Raw genomic sequence first — 13,912 nt, forward strand, 5'->3', positions numbered from 1 at the left:
GACACCACGCTGCCTTCGTTACGTGATTGTTCCCACATCAATTGGGAAGGAAATTATGTATTAAAAACGGATATTTGCCGATCGGTATAACCCACATCGAAAATTATTAGTTTTATTTTTGCAATGTTTACAATTTTTAAATTTGTATATTGTACAATTTTTCTTGTTTTGGCATCAGGCGCTATTCGATTCTAAAATACTGGGAAAGTTGGACAGTTTTTGGTCTGATTTTAGCTAACTTTTTCAGAGTCAAATCGTACTGTACGTTCGCTTTCGACTTCATTTCTTAAAATTTCTTAACGTGGTCAAAATATCTGTAGGTGGATGCTAAACTGTTCGGTTGTTTTTTCAAATCTAAAATCAGCAATTATACGGCCAAATAAGCCATTTTGTTCTCCAATTTAACAAAATTGGCTTACAACAGCCCCTAAAATTATTTAAACTATCTGGTGAAATGAGTTAACAACTATTGGCTACTTGAGAAAGAAGAGAAGCTGATGAAAAGACACCTTTATATAATTGAAAGCAGAACCTAAATTAATTCGATCACGTTAGCCGACATTTGACAGAATAATCGAAATCACTCATGTAAAACTCAGATAAAACAGATTGAGCCCAGTTGGAACAAAAAATCAAACTGCTAACGAATAACAAAAAATATTTCAAGAAGCATGATTTTTACGAATCAAGCGTAATCTCATCCCAAATACCCAATAAAGAGTCAGGCTATTAAATATCGAAGTAGAAAGTTAAAGCTACTATTTGTCGTGCAAAAAATCTATTCAACTTATCTTTTTAAACTACGCTGGTAGATTGAATTAAGTCATCTGCACTTACTATGTAGACTTTCAATCCCAAATAATACATACTACAGAAATATAATAAGATAAGATAAAAGACTGACATTTACACCTATTACTGTATTTTGAAGGTGCTGCCGTATTGTCCCCATTTCTATCATTACGGGCGTGTACCGGTACCAAATGTTTGAGTAATTTTACTCGTTTCTAATACCGGATTTCACTTTTCCTATGTTAATTCATTGTACGTGTGAACCATGCTTTTGAGCTTCGCGGACGAAAAGGAGGTGCCCTATATGGAAATTGCAGTCAGTGCATTTTTCAGTTTGCTTTTCACCGCTTAATATGTTTGACGAAAGCACGTTCCGCAAAAAAAATCTGGTAAATTAATATTGCAGTGTAATCCCTCATTTTAGTAACCTGAAATAATTAAATCGTAAAATTGAGCCGCAAAAGAATTTAACGGATTAAAATTTTTTGAAGTGCCCTTACAGCCGAATATAAGTACTTTTCACATTTATTTGACCTTTTTCATTTTCGGGCTCTTAGTTGCTTTGTGGTAACAATTTTAACAAAATTTAAGCGCTTTCGGCATTGAACGGAAGTCGGCACCTGAAAAGGCCGGCCACTATCTTTGGAAGTGTAGAGAACATGAAATTGAGTAACGCTGGTATAGATAGTTCTAAGCGGCGAAAGTGCGTGTATATAGGCTATTTAGAAAGCGCTTAATTAGGACATTCTAATTAAGATATTTACACAGTTTCTATGTTGAACTATTTTAAACACTTTATTGAAACCAAACCAATGGACCCACGAAGTTTTATCAAAACAAATCTTAGCACAGTTCCAAACCGGTTAAACTAAATACGCATCGGTTGATTTAAAGCAATAAAGGGCTGTCAAAATAGATTGATAAGAGAAACAGGAGAACTGATTAAGCTGAGTTGTATAATTAAACAAAATAGCATAGTCCGGGAGTTTAAACTGGCTAGAAAAAAAATACAAAGAAAGTCGTAAAGGAGATGAAACTTTCTCGATACATGTCCCCTGGGAAATCGGTGTTAAAATATGTCCCCTGAAACTGACTCCGCGCCCCCTCTTTCTCTTCCAGCCTCACGTCTTCAATCAGGGCGGCAACTGGTGGGGAGCTAAAAGAAAAGAAGAGGAAACGGATAAAAAAAACACTAAATTACCAAAGGAAAAGAAAGCAAAGAAAGCCAATCAGCGAATGGCGGTAACGGGGAAAATTGAAATGACTGAACTGGATAAAAAGGACCCTGAAATGGCCTTTGTGGTGCGCTTGATGGCTGAGCAAGAAGAGAAAGATGAGGGAGAGTTAGAGAAAGGAAGAAAAACTGGACTTAAATAAACGTTTTAGGGATAAATAGTATTAATTTACCTTTCATGCCTTTGTTTCATATCGCAGCGGTATATTATTAGACAAAGCAGTGTCTCCTACACCAATTGGAATTTAAGAAATATGCCGCCTCGAATTAACCCCTTGTGAGTCCCAGTTAGACTAAGATAGTAAGGTTGTGCTTCGTAGCCAGAGTCATAAAATACATAAATATTATTAGGGAAACGTCAAGCAAATAATCTCAGGTCAGTTGAAATGATAAAATTGCAGTCCTTGATCCCTCTAGATAAAATCACTTTGCCGGGTCTTTCGTAGAGGTGCTTAACGGACCCAATAGCTAGTTTTACTAATAGTAATGACTTCCCGTAATGATAGTAGAAAGACAGGCACTGACACATTTGTATTTGGGATATGCGACGTCTAATGCGGTAGGCTCGGCCCTAAGGTTTCAATTTCAGGGCAGCTAAAAAAAATTGGGCTTTGTAATACATGTAAATATTAATCGGAAATGTAATTTCTCACCTTTTAAACAATTCACAACAATATCTTCTCTTCTTCTCTAGTCCCATCTGGCGACATACTCGGTCGAGGATTTCCTGGGAAACAAATTTCACCGGTTCTTTAGTTTGGCGATAGACTGCCTTGTCACTGCAAGTAGAGCAGTCGCCTATAACAGTTTCGCACATTACTTTCAGATGCACAGCACTAAATTTTTGGCTAATTATTGGCAATGATTTGTATCTGGGTAGGTAGCCATTAGAGCTGTGCTGCTGAGATATCTTTGCACGAGTTTTGGACGATGTAGTACCCGAATTATGTAACCATTAAAAAATGACCATTTTTGTGGAAAAATCTTGTTTCGGCGGGGAATAATGTTTTTCTTGACCCAAGGACAATCCCTGTGGTAAACCCTTAAATGCAATTATAGGAAACTCTCGAAGTATGTACGACAGTCCATTTCATTAGAGTATATTTTCAAGAGTTTATAGTAAGGATGATAATCTGAAGACTGAAGCTTACTTGAAAAAATATTTGTTTAAATCAAATAAAATTTTCACCTAGTCACTTTTTGAAAATACCACCAAGCAAATGTTCCCCCCCATGGAGGTTATATTCAGCGGCCGTTTACCAAATTTTAGTTACACCCAATAGTCTTCTCACGCTATTAATCCTTTTGGACGAATCTCACTACCCAACCCCGAGCTTTTAACGCCGGAAATAGAGTGATATGAAAATTTTCGATATTTTGAATGGAAAAGGACTGTTTGAATATGATATGCGGCTAATTAAGTATTGCAATGGGTATTAAGTATAGAGTACTGTATACGAAAATCATGGAAAAAAGGTAGGGATGACTTTTTGGGTATTTTGCGGTAAATAGGCTGTTTTTGCCTGAGGATTGTTAGTACTTAAATTGAAATAGTAATTTCTCTAAAAATTGACGTCGGATTGACCTGAAAATTGGGGGATAGAATAATTAGGAATCCAATTGTGAGGTCAGATTTTACACTAGATCAATTCCCGTGGAGTTACCGCCCACTAGTGTCGCGGGACGTAAAATTTGAATTGCTCGTAGAGTATTGTTAGCAGCCTTATGATTTTTGTTGGGTCAGTGTAGCTCTTCAAGGCCTTTCTATTGGTGCTGCTTTTAACTTCCAGGTGCGACCGGAAATTGTTGCTTCGGGACAACCCCAGTACCGAAAACCGGAAATTGGCCTTTTTCAGCGGCCGAATGACTTTGAAACGGTAATAATATAATAAACTGAGATAGTTAGTGACAAAAAATACCCACCCAGGTCAATTTTGACGAACTCGAATTTTTCGGGTTTCGGCACCCAAGACTCCCTAAAAAATTTCAAATTACAAACGACTCGCAACGGCTGATCCGTAGATCACGAAACCTGGCGGGCAGGTCGGTGGCGCCCTATATTTACTAGAAATTTTAACCCGGAGACTTTTTGACGACTACTTCTCGAGTTATTGAGTTCTGAAATTTGGGGTCATCCGGGAGGTCGATGAAAAGTTTGCCTGGTCATTACTCGTGTTCTATTAGAGGTTAGGTAATATAGATTGTTGGGTAGGTGTAACTATGGTAGGGTTTTTGCGCCGATATTTATTTTAACCAAATTGACCCTTCATCTTTGACTATTGACCACTTAGTGACCTCTAGAGGTCAAATTTTTGGGTTTTTGGAAAATTTTGGTTTTTGACTAATTATTGTGTGGGGAGTTGCACATAATGCCGGGAAAATCATCCCAAAATATTATGTGAGCCTTGGGGGCATCATTTAGTGAGATATTCATAGATGGAGAACAAGGATCGTCGAAGAACAAAAGCGACAAAATTGGCTAGGCGCAAAATTGTTGCGTACAAATAAGAGCGATAAGGGTCGCGGACTTTCACGTTAATCTGTTTGTTTAGTGAAGGGAATCCCTCCTACGGATGTGTCAATCAGTTAAAACAATTTAATGTATTTACTTAAGTGCTTAAAGTGTATTTAGTTAAAATAAGATGAGTTTAGCCAAAAAAAAAGAAAAAGTTGTAATCAGTTAACATGGGAGGGAGAGAAAGTTGGAGGGAGAGAAAAGGCTGAGCTAGAGAGAAGTTGATTCAGTGGGACTAAACTTTCAAGGGTCAGTAAAGTTGCACGACCAGCTAGGAAACTGTGAGCAACTTGGTTAATTATATCGTGAGTGAATCCCGATAATATTTTGTACTTATCCAAAATTTTAGCAGTTGAATGGGTCTGAAGTTGTTAATTGATTGAGAGTTGCATTTATTTACTGTGGAGTCTACATTTGTGCTGGTGTGCTCTATTCAATTTAGCGAGTTTTGGGACAAAGCATTTCTAACAGCCTGCAAGAGTGGACGAGGGGAAAAGCTAAGAAGAGAGACAAGGTAAAGCTTGCTTCGTCATTTTCTTTATAATCTTCGGTTTTGATTCTAATTAAGGTTGATCGATCTTCTGGGCGACAGATTCCCCTATATGTTAGCCTAATTAGAAATTCAGAATACGACAGGAAGTAGATTTTTTTTGGTACAGGTAGGCGCTCGTAAGGATAATTAATTCTAAACGCGCCTCAAATAATCTTTAACAGGTATTAACCATTAACGAAAGCAAAAGTCGTTGTTTCATATGTGTTTGAGAAAAACTCACGGGAGTGAACAGAACCAAATCACTCCAATAACAGTTAAAAATGGCGTCGAAAAGGAAACATAATAAGCTACTGCATGATTATTTGAGCAAAATCAATTTCATTTTATGTGATCCCGGGCCGCGGAATTTGGCCAAAATTATGTAAGATCAGCGGCAAATAGCGTTGACGATTCGGAAAATTCACCGCATTTTTCTTACATAATTTTGCATTGAATGCGTTGAATTTAAAGACAAAAGATCAACGCATTCAGCGCAAAATTATGTAAGAAATGGCGGTCAATTTTCCAGCTTGTCAGCGCTAGTTGCCGCTGATCTTACATATTTAGCGTTGAATTTAGCGAACATCTTACATATTTAGCGTTGAATTTAGCGCAGATCTTAAATATTTTGCGTTGAATTAGCGTAGACCTTACATATTTAGCGTTGAACTTAGCGTAGATCTTAGATATTTTTGCGTTGACTTTAGCGTTGATCTTACAAAAAATCAACGCGTAGAACTCTGGGTATGGGACTCGAACCACAGAACTCCTGTTGACTTGTCGCCTCTTCTACCATTGCGCCACCGTACCTTGGTTTCCTTAAGAGCCGCAATCCTTATAAAGCGTAGATCTTATATTTTTTGCGTTGAGCTTAGCGTAGATCTTACATATTTTGCGTTGATTTTAGCGTAGACCTTACATATTTTGCATTGAGTATAGCGTAGATTTTGCTTATATTTCGTTGAATTTAGCCTAGATCTTACATTTTTTTCGTTGAGTTTAGTCGAGATCTTACATAATTTCAACGTATTCAACTCATTTATCATGTGAGAAGTACTGGGAAAAATTTAGAGTTTTTTTAAGTTTTGAAAACAATTTGAATTCCTAAAAAGGTCTTAAATGGTTTTTGCACCGTAAGAGAGCAAATATTTTTTTTGCTTACTTTATTTTTCTCAATTGTGCAGTATAGGGGTCGAAACAGTAAAAAAATTAATTTTTCGAAAAAAAACTTGGAAAATTTGAAATCTTCAAATGGTCTGAATTGGATTTTGCACTATAAAAGAGCACAAAAAAGATTTTTTCTGACTTCTTGTTACTCACCTTTGGAGTATAGGGTTCGAAATAATGAAAAAATTAATTTTTTCAAAAAAAACTTGAAAAAGTTTTTGAATCTTAAAATGGTTTGAAACGGATTTTGCATTATAAAAGAGCACTAAAATGTGATTTTTCTCACCTGTGCAGTATATGGTCGGAACCGTTAAAACATTAAATTTTTGAAAAAAAACTTGAAAAATTTGAAATCGTAAAATGGTCTCAATTGGATTTTGCACTATAAAAGAGCACTAAAAAAGATTTTTCTCTGACTTCACGTTTCTCACCTTTGCAGCATTTGATTTTTTCCTTTCTTCTTTTTGGAGAGGCTTACAAAAAACATGAAAAATGAATGCAAATGCAAATTGGCGCAAAAAAAATGTATTTTCAAAGAAAAAAACAATAAACATTTTTTAACAGAAACTTGCAGTCACTTCAACATGTCCCTAGAGCCATTCAAGTTATTTGCAATCAAGTGCACAATAAGAGGCTTTTAAAACAATAGAAACTTTTTCAGTGAAACATTGAATCACTGACTAATTTTTTGAAAAAAAAATATAAAAAAAAACTTTTCTTTACTGATTAAAATTTTTGCACTTCTTCTTATCCATATTTGATGCTAATTTAGCCTGCAAATAAAAAATCATTGAATGTACAGATTTCTGACGGAATCCACACTAGCATGTTCACACTAGCAATTTCATAATGTATCTAATGTAGATTCTGAGCGTTCAAAACATATATGATCCTAACTAGGGGTCTTCGAAACGATTGACGTAAAAATTCAACGCTAAATATGTAAGATCTACGCTACAATTCAACGCTAAATATGTAAAATCTACGTCAAATTTCAACGCAAAATATGTAAGATTGGCGTTGAATGCGTTGAATTTATGTAAGATCTACGCTAAATTCAACGCTAAATATGTAAGATCTAGGCTAAAATTCAAAGCTAAATATGTAAGATCTACGCCAAATTTCAACGCAAAATATGTGAGATTGGCGTTGAATGCGTTGACTTTATGTAAGATCTACGCTAAATTCAACGCTAAATATGTAAGATCTACGCTAAAATTCAACGCTAAATATGTAAGATCTACGCCAAAATTCAACGCAAAATTATGTAAGATTGGCGTTGATTGCGTTGAATTTATGTAAGAACTACGCTCAAGCGTAGATCTTACATAAATTCAACGCATTCAACGCCAATCTTACATAATTTTGCGTTTTTTAGCGTTGACACCTCGGCCCGGGATGTCACTTTCGCAACAGACCAATGTCACGAGATGACCATATAATAAGTGGCTGGGAAAAAGAAACTCTGACATTTTTGTTGACAGAAGTTTATTTTCATTGTTTGCGCGTCACGCTTTTCTCGTGCCCACCTGTCTCCATGTGTTATATTTTCTATGCTGAATACATTTGGCATTTTTGACATGGTTGTTCATTCTTGAACTTTAGACATGATTGTTCATTCTTAAACGTTTGCTATTTGAACTATAAATTTTCTTTTTTGTGTGCTATATGACCGTTAAACAAGCTACTCTTCTATTTAAGGATGCAAAACTGTTTAAATAACCTGTAATTGTACTTCTCAGGTGTAAATGAAGAACACATTGTAAATTATAGCATGTGCGATTCCGGTTGACTATACTAACAAGAGTTTGCACCCAATTCTGCTATGAACAAATTGAGATGGTCTTTTATCTATCATGCATCGTGGGCCACTTTTCCCAGAAAAGAAGACAACAAAATGTTGATCCCGGGTTGAAAAACGTGGAATGCGTTTTACCATTTCGATAAAGTAAAACATATAGTTGGTAGTGAAAAGAGTTTCGCTACCAACTATATGCCTTCATGATGTCTGTTGTCTATAGCAATAGAAATTAGCTTATATATACCAAACCTTACCTTGAGCTAAATAATTCGTAGTAATTTGTGCAGCAATCGCTTTCTCATACAGCGTATTTGGTAGAGGGATATTCCATGTAAAGGTGACTTTCAAAGTGGAATCCAGTGTGTAGCCGAAATTGAGCACTTCAGGGGGGCCTGTGCACACTTTCACTGTCTCTGAGAACTCAGAGTACCCATTCATCTGGTCTTTCTCTTCCATTTGATAACTGTATTCTGTTGCTGCCTCCACATCTGAAAAAAAAACTCATTGATCGATGCCCTAGTAGAGACAGCATGATTATCGTGTATGAACCTGGCAGTATCTGGCTCAATAATGGAAGAATAATAATCTCTCAATTTCGGACAGAAAAATGACAATCCTCAATGATTCTGACAGAATATGGTTTATCTTGCAGAATAAGTCAAAAATTTGAGTTGGCAAAACCTTTCAGACGAATGGTAATCCAGCAATATTTCGGAAAAAAAATGGTTATCCTGCTATTGTCTGACAAAACAAGAGTTCAGTCAGCTTGAGCTTTAATTCAATTTGTTCATAACATAAACATCCCCATTGATTCTGGAATTTTTATCGTGTAAGATCTGACAAATTTCTAACAAAACCATCTTGCTAATAGCCTGTAAGGGGATGCATCTTCTTATCAGATCTGATAAGACGTTTCTCAAATCTTATACGATAAAAATTCCTCTTATAAGTTCTTACACGATAAAAGTTCCTCTTATAAGTTCGTACACGATAAAAATTTCCTCTTATCAGATATAACACGATAAACATTTGGAAAGCTATGACTCTAAAAGTTCTTGAAGTATGGCATGTTCTTCAAATTGAAGACAATTCAGAGTTGCTTTCAAGCATTAGCCGAAAAGCTACAGCATACAACACTTAAGCGTCAGAGCAACAAAGAGAAAAGTATCTTATACTGTCTTTTAAGACTTATAAGATCTTGTAAAAAAGGTTATTCCAGTGGCATAGGCTTTCTCTGAAGCGCTGATTATCAAACTAGGCTGAAAAATTTGCTTCAAAGACCCAAACTATCGTGGACTGCTAAATTTAGTCAAAGTACCCAGTTAACACTCACAATAAAACTGCCGCCAAAACAGAATCAACACTCATTGGTTTGCTTCATAATTGGTTAGTTGACCGATTTTTTTAACTTTCATAGGAACTTGACTACGTTATACGGTTATATTGCAATCATCAAAACATGTCTTATAAGATCTTACACGATAAAAATTCCGTCTTATCAGATCTTACACGATAAAAATTCCGTCTTATCAGATCTTACACGATAAAAATTCCATCTTATCAGATCTTACACTATAAAAATTCTGATAAGAGCAATGTTTATCTTATAAGATGTCTTATCAGATCTTACACGATAAAAATATTGATAAGAGCAATGTTTATCTTATAAGATATCTTATCAGATCTTACGCCATAAAAATTCTGATAAGAGGAATGTTTATCTTATAAGATCTTACACGATAAAAATTCCTCTTAACAGAAATTTTATCGTAAAAGTTCTGATAAGAGGAATTTTTATCGTGTAAGATCTTCTCAGATCTTACACGATAAAAATTCTTAGTCAGCATCTTACCAGATCTTACACGATAAAAATTCCACAATCACTGGGGATAGCTCAGTATGAAAAACAATTAACAAATGAAATAGTCCGAACTCCGCTTGACTAAACCTTTTTGTTCCGAGCCAATTTAGTGGGGGAGGAGCTATATGCTCAACTGAGTTTTTTGTTCAGTCAATTTTGGCCGATCAATATATTCATGGTAAAGAGTTGTGGGTGCTATCTTTAATAAGCCCGTACAGCATAGAGCTTAAAATTTAAAATATTTAATTGAAAATCATCTTTTTCCAGGAAATTTTTGATGCTCAGAATTTTGCGAACATTCTTTTCACGTTTTCTCGAAGTCTTCGTCATTTTTGAAACATTTTAGCTAATTCAATTTGGTAAAATTGGTGATATTGTTGAGGCCTATGAACACAGAGCAAGGTTGCTGAGTTGTTTCATCCCACCATATTAGCTCAAATCTTTGATAAATTGTAAAGCATTCAGCCTTTTTAAAAAATTGCCAACACAACTTTGAGTAAACTCTAACTGTTCAACTTTTTAAGAATATCACAGTGAATTTTTGAACTTCGCCACTTATTATTTAGTTCTGTCAAAATTTATTCTAATCTCAGTAAAGACAGGTTGCAACTTCTTTCAAGAGAATGATAGTTTATTCCTTCTAGTTTGATTATAGTTTTTAACTAATGGCTTGAGTGCTTTAGTACCAAGAATTTTCATCGAAAAATTTTTAGGCATTTGACAAACTTCCAAGTTGTCGGACCGTCAATTTAATCACATTGGCTATGAAAAAAATCCATTTTGAAATATCTAAAAAAATTCGGTGAATAGCGTATCTTTTTGAAGGTTTTGATGCCGTTTGCTTGAGAAACAAAAAATGAAATTGAAATATTGCTTTTATTTGTCGTTTTTTAATCTCACCCGCAATTTAAAATTAGCATCAATATGAAGGCCTTATAAAGTGACAGTAATTCTCTAAAAAGCAATACGCTTCTACTAATTTTCAACGAGCAATTCTAATATCGCGTCACGCATCACAGGCATCACGCACGCTATAATTACGGGGTTAGTGGGAGGTAAAGTCAGACTTCAAATTCGAAATTTTCGTTCCCGAAGTATTCTTCCTACCATTTTTTAATCAATTGGTCAGAAAGGTATATTGGTTGAAAGGAGTGATCGGCTTCACCTTATTTTCATAAAATCGATAGGTGCGTTTCTTTCTGGGTATAATTAGTATGAGCACTTCAAAATAAAGGGGTCAAAAAACATATTTTGCGGGCGGGGGAGAGAGTGATCGGCTTCAACTTATTTTCTCTTCATGCTTCCAATTTAATTTCAAAATAAATATGCAGTATCCGACGTCTAAAACTAACTTAGTGTGATCACACATTCGAAATTTTAATGAAGGGCAAAAAGTTTTGCTAAGTAATTGAAATAAATTGACATGTTTTTGTTTAACAACTTATTTGTTGACTATATATCGCTGAATTTCACACTACAAAAACTACAAAAACGTACTATAAAAGACTGCGAAAAGTTGGGCTCAGACAACATGCAGAATGAGGGAACAGACTTACTTTGCGATTGTTTTGTGCTGACCGGTTGATAAAAAAAATTTGAAAAGAGCTCCCATTTCAGCCCATAAAATTACGTTCGGCATTACCTCTTATAAACATTAAGTTTTCCCAATCGCCAATAGCTTGAGTTTTTTATATAATTGATAAGGTGCTTACGTACAAGGTGATTAGATTTTTAGGTATCATTGTCGTCATCAAACCGTAAAAAGCAAGTTTTGGTCACCGGCGTAGTTAAGGACGCACGCAATAACAAAGTGTGTGAGGTGCACTGAACAGAAATTGCTCGCAATTATGTCAATACAAAAATTTACGTGGTCGGCGTGAAAATGCATTTTATGCGTCTCTATCTGAAATAGGATGTTAGGCGGGAGCTCTATTAACTATACAGCGGAAAAAAGGTTACAGCGAAAGAGGAGTTGAATTTAAAACTAAATTTCAAAAAATGCTTCATTGTAGAGATATGGGAGCAAAACCTTCAAGAGAAAAGACAAAGTTCCTTCTTCGGCGTCTATGAGCCTTTATTGGGTTAAGACAATCACTAGAGACACTTGAGTACTCTTTAGCATCAGGTAAATTTCGAAGAATTTTCTTTCTGTGTTTTTAGTTGGTTTAAGCATAGATTACACGATATTTTATTTTAAAAATTTTACCTAATGGCTGCAAAAAAATTAACTTTGCCTAATTGACCTTTCGTCTAATATCCTACTTCCCACCCTAATGGTTTTCATCATTATAATATGCTTATAATAACTTGGCAGCAGCCTCAAGTTAGTTGTTTTCGATAAAAGACTCCAAAATGCAATCATCGATACTTGTTAACATAAGAGAATTTCGAGTTGAATTTAAAATATTGCAGTTTTTTTTTCCTAGTCGGCAAAAACTTCAGCAAAACCAGATTACGCCGCAAAAGGTACACACTTGTCGAAAAATGTGAGCTTCGGTGCTTTTGCGTAGAACAGTGGCAAAAATTTCAACCATTCTAAAATGGAGTTATCGAATTTTTTTAACTTATTAAGGTCAAATTTATAAATCTGATTTTTCAGAGACCCTAAGGTGCTCATCAACAATTTTATTTACTTTGTATTCCTCTATTAGCAATGCTATGGCCTTTTAAGCAATTGAGTTTGCAAAATAGGTTTTGTTTCATTTATGTCTAAATGTACTTGTACGCGTTTTGTGGCGTAAGGACCGTTTAGATACAAAAATTTGAGCATTGAAAGCAATCAGAGCAGCTTCATTTCTCTTTTTTTTGTTTTTTCTCAAGAAAAAAGTTACTCCCTGTGAATTGGAAGTGGAGTAAGTGGCTTGGAAAATTCATAATTATGCTACTGACCAAGAACGTTTTACAAGTTTGCAGGTCAATTAAAAAACAAAACAATACGTATATATCATTGTTATTAGAGAATCCGTGTTCTCTCAAACACAAGAATATTATCATCTTATCTACCCTGTTTTCATTTGGACGAAACAGTCTGGATATGATTAAAAATGTTCTTTTATGCTTCGTTGGTATTTTGCATGGGGATTTAAAGTGCGTAAGGTGTAGAAGTTCCTCCATTTCTTTATTCTAAAGTAAGTTTTCTGTAATTAGCGACAACTTAATTTCTTAAAATGAAATGTTCTGTTCTGTTTTTGTCTTACAGTTTATTTCTGCTCAGGCTTTTCAATTAAAAGGTTACTCACATAGGTTATGCAATGAAAAGTTTCCGCTACGTCTTTGGCTCAATAATGATAACACATTGCTTTCAGTAGAAACATTCACGTTTTAAAACAACACCACTGTTGATAATATGTCTGGAGATCTTTTGATCTACCAAAATTGTATGGCACATAGAAGACATTATCCCCAGCTTATCTGATACCTTATACGGTCTCATACAGACTAAGTGACATTTTTATTACCTGGAATTGACTGTCAGAGCGCTGATCCAGCATATATCAATAATAAAACATAAACCGACAAATGTCGGAAGAATTTCTCTTGAACGACAGGCGAGGCAATTTAATTAAAGGGCTGTAGTCTAGATCCATTTTTCTTTATGGGTGCAAAAAACCTTTCCCCCGCAAGGATTCGAACCACTGACCTCCCGCTCCACAGCCACAATCAGTAACCACTGCGCTACAGATCACTTACCTCGCCTTTTCTGCAACCAATTTTATATTAGCTTTACTTTGGAGCAATAGAGATTACTCAAAAATGAAGAACGGAAGCGTCAAAAAGTAACTTGAGAAGTCAAAGAATGTTCTAGCAGAAAAGCGAAAAATTGTCAACCAAAAAAGTTTGCATAAAAAAGACGCACACGTTTACAATAATTGCTATGAACTGCGTTCAAGTTCAATTAAATACAAACTCAGTTCAGAAACATTGCATATAAAGTGTATTTTAAGTTTCCCTATGCACATTTTATCTCCATGTAGACTAAATTGTCGCCATCGAGTTTGCCAAGATCCACC

The 13,912-nt window shown here is 35.3% G+C and overlaps 1 protein-coding gene across 2 annotated transcripts in view; it reads right to left on the reverse strand.

Moving 5' to 3' along the window:
* LOC142337018 (uncharacterized) overlaps window positions 1-13,912 on the reverse strand; it is a 148,871-nt gene that overhangs the window by 68,291 nt on the left and 66,668 nt on the right. For both annotated transcript variants that reach the window (XM_075386051.1, XM_075386050.1), the window contains exon 7: window positions 8,296-8,529. In XM_075386051.1, coding sequence (XP_075242166.1) covers window positions 8,296-8,529 — 234 coding nt within the window. The remainder of the gene's footprint in view (window positions 1-8,295; window positions 8,530-13,912) is intronic.

The sequence above is a fragment of the Convolutriloba macropyga genome, chromosome 3 (assembly GCF_964194025.1).
Source record: "Convolutriloba macropyga chromosome 3, txConMacr16.3, whole genome shotgun sequence".
Classification (NCBI taxonomy): domain Eukaryota; kingdom Metazoa; phylum Xenacoelomorpha; order Acoela; family Convolutidae; genus Convolutriloba; species Convolutriloba macropyga.